This window comes from Stegastes partitus, unplaced genomic scaffold (genome assembly GCF_000690725.1).
Source record: "Stegastes partitus isolate 25-593 unplaced genomic scaffold, Stegastes_partitus-1.0.2 Scaffold115, whole genome shotgun sequence".
NCBI lineage: Eukaryota > Metazoa > Chordata > Actinopteri > Pomacentridae > Stegastes > Stegastes partitus.
Window position 1 is genome coordinate 26,827 of NW_007577846.1, and position 6,529 is coordinate 33,355.

The following is a 6,529-nucleotide window of genomic DNA, read 5'->3' on the forward strand; positions in this document are numbered from 1 at the left end:
AAAACAACCACAAAGAGACGCAAAACAACCACGAAGGGCAGAAAAAAAATAACCACAAAAAGATGCAAACTGACAACAGATATGCATAAAAAGAACATATTACAAAAAATAAACAAAAATAGACACAAAAAGAACTGCAAAATGAAACAAAAAAGTCCCCTCAAAAATGTGTAACAACTGCTAAGAGACACACAGGAAAAGACACAAAACAACCATAAATATGCAGAAAATTATCACTGAGACACAAACTGACCAAGAGAGACACAAAATGAGCTACAAAAAGACACAGAACATCACAAAACTACACATTAAATGGTCACTGAGATGATCAAAAGGATGCACACATCAGCCACAACCACAAAAAGAGAAAAAACAAGCACAAAAATGTACAAAAAAAATCTCACAAAAAGATAGACCCGCCTCAAAAAAATATGTAAAACAACCACAGATATGCATAAAATGATCCCAGAGGCAAAGGAGACACAAAACAGTGACATAAAGACACATAAAACCACAAAGAGACACACAATGACTATAAAGAGATGAATCTGAGCTGATCTGTTCACAGACTTCTTGTTTCTTGTCAAAGTGACTCTTCAAAGCTGAACATTTCTCCAACATCCAACGTAGCGACTAACAAACAGCTGCCTTCTAATGTCCTGCACCGCCTCGACTGAAGCTTGAGTTTCGGGTGAGTGTTTCTTACTGGCGATGCTGTTCTGGTGTCCACTATGGCTGAAAACTGTCTCCAGCTCTGAGAAGCTCGTCCAGGCTTCGGCTCGGGAGCTGAAGCCCTTCAGGTAGGTCGTGTCAGCAGTCGGGCTGAGGACGGACAAACAAGCAGAAGTAACAAACACCATAAAATACTTCAACGTCACTGCAGTGGGAAAGTCTGACGAGTTCAGCGAAGATCTGAAAAAGCAAATCACTGACTGGAACGAGTCAAGAAAGTCACTTGGCAGCTTCAGATCCTCAAATCATCCGTAAAAACCTTCTGTTTGTCAGCATAAGGTTCATGGTACGGTTGTGTTATCTGCCACGATCAGGACGAAAACACAAACTACCACCTGCTGCTGAGAGACGATTGGTCAGGACGGTCAAGAGTCAACCAGGAATCACCAAACAGAGGTTCTGAATGAATCAGAAGCTGCTGGAACACAACTGTCAGTGTCCACAGTGTTTTACATGAACATGAGCTGAAAGGCTGGATGAAGAAGGAAGTTCTTCCTCTAGAAACAGAACCTTAAAGCTCCACTGAAGTCTGCTGCTGATCACATGGACAAAGAAAAGGCCTTCTGGAGGAAAGTTCTGCGGTCAGATGGAACAAACACTGAGCAGAAACATGCTTGGAGGAGAGAAGTTGAGGCCTTTAACCCCAAGAACACCAAAACCTACCATCAAGCACGGCGGTGGCAGCATCATGCTCTGGAGCTGCTTTACACAAAGTGAGTGGAATCATAAAGGAGGAGGATCACCTCCACATTCTTTAGGTAAACCTAAAACCATCAGCAGAAGGTTGATCTTGGACCCAGTTGGGTGTTTCAGCAACACAATGAGTCCAAACACACAACAAAAGAGGTAAAGAAATGGTTCAATCGGATGAGAATGAAGGTTCTAGACGTCCTGACTTAAACTCATCAAGAGCCTGAAGACTGATGAAGAAACAAATCTGTGCTTGAAAGACAGCAAATTTTGTTTAAATGCACCAATTGTGGAATCAAAGATACAATCACAATCTCATAGATGGCTGCAAGAAGAGACGAGCTGAGGTGAAAATGGCCAAAGCATGTGTCAACAGATATGAACATTTCTGATCCAGCAGATTGAGTCATATTTCCAGAAGACCTGGAATAAATCTATGAAAGAAGATTCACGCGTTTCAGTGATTCCATCATAGAAAAATCAAAATCATAGTCGTCACTGGAAACTCAACACACATTTAGTCTTTACATGTAAACTTTTGCTCACGACTGTAAACTCAAATTTCAATGTGCAAAAAAAATGTACTGAAGGTCGGTTGACAAAAAAAGTGATTTATCAAGCTAACATTTCACAGATACCATTTTAAATATAAAGAGTTCATGATCAATTTTAAAAAGTTTCAAGTAAACCAGAGGCCAGAGACCAGAGACGGCCCCTGATGGTTGAAGATGGAACATCGTACATGAAGTGTTTGGTTTCACCTTTTGCGAGTGTAGCGCAGGTTCGGCTCGAGTTCGGACACACTGTTCAGGTCGACACACTGAAGAGCGCCATCGATAGCGTTTCGCCACCTGAATTAAAAACAAGACAGACTCACAGTCCAAGTTTGTGCCCCTGGAATCATCTACAGACCTTAAAACACCTTCATTAGTCCTGAAATGCCAACGAGACAAAAAACAAACACAAAAAGGACACAAAATCACTGCAAAAAGACAAAACACAACCGCAAAAACAAACACATACATGACCACAGAACAACCACTAAGACACAAAAACAGCAACAAAAATACCCAAAACTATCACAATGAAACACAAAACAGCTACAAAGACGAAGCACCTGCTCGACACATACTGACCACAAATATAAACAAAACAACAAACACAAAAAAGTGACAAAGCAACCACAGTGAGACACAAAACTGCCTCAAAAAAGACACAAAGCAACTGTAAAGAGACACACACTGACCACAAACAGACACAGAGACATAGAAAACAACACGAGAATGACACAAAACTGTCCCAAAGACACAAAGCAAAAAACTAAATAAGTACAAAGAGACACAAACAACAAGAAAACGTGCAAAACATCCACAAAAAGACGCTGAAAGGACAAAAAGCAACTGCAAAACAATACGATACAGTCATAAAAAACTACAAAACGATCACACAGAGACGGAGCAAAGACACAAACAACCACTAAGAAGCCCAACAGAACTCCACCAGGCTGCACTGATCAGTGCTATGAGCTGATCGGCTGATGGTTCGTCTGCTTTCAGGCTTCTACGTGTTTGGGAAGCTTTTTTTTACCTGATGAGTTGCTGCTGACGCTGCAGCTGTCGGAGTCGGTGCTGCTGCAGCTTCTCTTCTGTCTCGTCCTGCAGCAAACACACTGTAAACAACAACAACAACAACAAATTACTTTAACAAAAAATGAATGAAAGGTCACAACAAACATTAAGAAATGTGATAAAATATAATAAAACATTATTTAACGATAATATAACATTAACAAACTTAATTTAAAAAAAAAAAAATTTTTTAAACAATGAAACATATTAAACATAAAATGTTGATAAAACACTAATAAAAGATCATAAAACATGAAGAAATGTGACAAACCTTATGAAGCACAAATATGAACTAAATACTCTTAAACATAGTTACACATTAATAAAAAAATAAATAAATATGCAGAATTAATATTACATAGTAAAACATTTTAAAAAATGCTGAACAATAAAAAATTTAAGAAACTCTAATAAAACACAACAACACCTTTTAAAAAAAATCCATACACCTAATAAAACATTATTATAACAAAAAAAAAACATAATTTTGATTTTTTAAAAAAACAACAAAAAACAAATGAACAAAACTAAATAATAATAAAACATAATTAAATATGAAAAAAACTTAATCAACTTCTGACAAACACTGATGAATCACTAATGAAAATATTAATCAGCGTATTAAAGTATTAATAAAACAACAAAACAATTAAGAAAATAACATGTATAAAACATTAAACTTTTATAACAGTGGTAAATAAATAATGCAAATATTATTAAAAATAATAAATAAGAACAGAATAAACACAACAAAACGTCATTAAAACACTGATGAACATAATTAAGCTTTAACTAATCATATAACTAATGAACAAAAGTAAATATTAATAAAACATTAAACACAACAGACTCTCAAAAAACTCAAAAAATAAATAAATAACAGACATAATAAACCAATAACAACAGCAATACTATTAATAACAACAACAATAATTATAATAATCAAAGTGATCTTACACTTCCCAGTCCTCAGGTCCACGTCTTCGTCTGCTGTTTGCAGCCACCTGTCGCACAGGAACACCTGGGTTTGTGACTCCGCCCCCTCCTGTCCATCAGCCAGCCCGCGGACCTCCACCCGGCTGCAGTGCCAGTCCAAGGCGGGGAACCCGGGCCGAGCCTCCAGCCGGAGCCGGACCAGAACCAGACGACCCAGAGGACCGTTGACCCGAACCCGAACCGGACACACCTGTGAGTGAACGCAGCTTGACTCAGCAACGATAAAACGACCACAGAGACACAAAAAAACACAAGAAATGTTCGAAACAGCTGAAAAGAAACACAAAACAACCACAAAGACACAAAGCAACCAAAAACAGACAACAAACAACTAATGTCTCAAAATACCTACAAAGAAACACAAAACAGCCACAAAAAGACACCAAACAAATGCAAAGAAACACAAAATGACACAAAATTGCTACAAAGAAACAATAAAACAACTGAAAACAGACACTAATCCACCAAAAATAGAAACAAAACAACACAAAGTAGCTACTAAGAAACCAAAAACAGCTACAAAATGACACAAAATCGCTTCAGAGAGATACGAAACAACTAAAGGAAGACACAAAAGAATGACTAAATAACCCAAACTAGCTACAAAGAGACAAAAAAACAAACACAAAAATACACAACATTGCTGTAGATAAACACAAAACAACCACAGACACACAACAACCAAAAACAGACACAAAACAACTTCAAAATGAGACAAAGTAGTTTCACAGAAACACAACACAAGCACGCAGAGACACAAAAGAACCATAAAGAGACACAAAACAACTATAAAATGACACAAAAGAACAACAAAATGACACAAAGTAGCTACAAAGAGACACAAAACAATGAAAAAAGTAATACTAATTGGCTACAAAGAATAACCAAACAACTGAAAATAGACACAAAACAACCAAAAATAGACACAAAAGAACAACAAAATAACACAAATTAGCTACAAAGAAACAATAAACAACCACAAACACAACTTCAAAATTACACTAAATAGCTTCAAAAATAAAGAAAACAACCAAGAAGATGCAAAACAACAATAAAATGACACAAAATTGCGACAAAGAAACAGAACAATTGAAAATAGACACAAAAGAACAACGAAATGACAAAAATAAGCTACAAAGAAACAACTACAGAGATTCGAGTTGGGCCTGAGATTAAACTTGTTTTAAAATCTCTTCATAAAACTACGGTATCCGCTGTCAAATATCCATCTCGTTGTTATTTCTTTCAGATTTCTGTCTTCGAACGTCACGGTAAAGCATCGCCGGGAGCTCACCGATCCCGGCAGCAGACGGCGCTCGCCTTCGTTCACGCTGAGGGGCGGAGTCTCCCCCTGAGAGCCAATCAGGCTGAGCCACAGGCGGCTGAAGGTTCCACAGGTGGGACCAGGTGAGGTGTGAACACTCACTTCGAACTCGGACATAATGATGACAGAGATGCTGAAGACACAGAGACCGAGATTGTTGATTCATTTTTTTCATTTTACGGCTATTTTACAGATTTTTTCACTTTTTTTTTTACAAATTAATTTATAGGTGATTACTGGGAAAGTCACAGAAAAAAAGATGTTATTGCTCTGGTTAACTGGGAACAAACAGGACAAAACTGTCAATAATTTCCATTAAAAAAGTTTGTATTTTTTACTAAAGGTAATTTGTTCTTTTACAATGATTGATTGTAAAACTGAATGAACAAAAATATGATTATTTTTACAAATATTTTACATTAGTATGGAAGAAAAAAACTGATTTTTCCTGTTTTGTTAAATGGCGGACAATATTTTGTGAAATCAAATTTAAAAAGCAGTAATTTACATGTTGACTTTAAAAACAAAACAACAAATAAACAACAACAAAGAACAGGCAGAATCAAAACTCTGTTAAAAAATAAAATAAAATCAGTTTTACAATATTTTACCATAAAATAATAATTCTTCTTGTATTTAAATCAGCAAAAAATCTGATTATTTTACAGATTACAGATATTTGCTTTTGTTTAAAAGAATTAAAGGAAATCTAATGATTTTGTTACAGAAAAACAAATATAAAGTGTAATAAGGATTTTAAAACTGGATTTCTTTTTTTAAAAAAATTATTTTTTTTCTTTTCTTTTCTTAAAGATAATAACTATAGTAAGGGAAAAATATCAAAATCTGCCAACTGAATTGTTACCAAACAACTTCTTCACCAATATGTTTGTAAAGGTGTAATAACATGCCTTAAAATGTTGAAGTTCAACTCTGGTGGGAAACCCTGAAAAACACCTGCTCAAGTTAGGGTACCGATAAATGATTGATGAAAAATCGATTTTTTAAAAATCGGGCCTTAAGTAAATTATGAGGGTCAAATCAGGGTTTGTTCAGGATTCTGAGTTGACTGTTAGCATTTATATTTCACCACAAACACTTCTTTGTTGAAAAAGACCACACTGGAGGCAACAGTGCTGCACCGAGCCACCTCGCAGCC

General features: G+C 36.1%; 1 protein-coding gene across 1 annotated transcript in view; it reads right to left on the reverse strand.

Annotated features, from left to right (window-relative positions):
• Positions 1 to 5,495, reverse strand: part of LOC103354631 (hydroperoxide isomerase ALOXE3) — a 13,771-nt gene extending 8,276 nt beyond the window's left edge. Inside the window, exons 1-5 of the mRNA XM_008278072.1 lie at positions 5,341 to 5,495; positions 4,008 to 4,236; positions 3,010 to 3,091; positions 2,184 to 2,273; positions 707 to 822 (exon numbers count right to left, since the gene is read on the reverse strand). Coding sequence (XP_008276294.1) covers positions 707 to 822; positions 2,184 to 2,273; positions 3,010 to 3,091; positions 4,008 to 4,236; positions 5,341 to 5,487 — 664 coding nt within the window. The 5' untranslated portion in view covers positions 5,488 to 5,495. The remainder of the gene's footprint in view (positions 1 to 706; positions 823 to 2,183; positions 2,274 to 3,009; positions 3,092 to 4,007; positions 4,237 to 5,340) is intronic.
• Between the last annotated feature and the right edge of the window lie 1,034 nt (positions 5,496 to 6,529).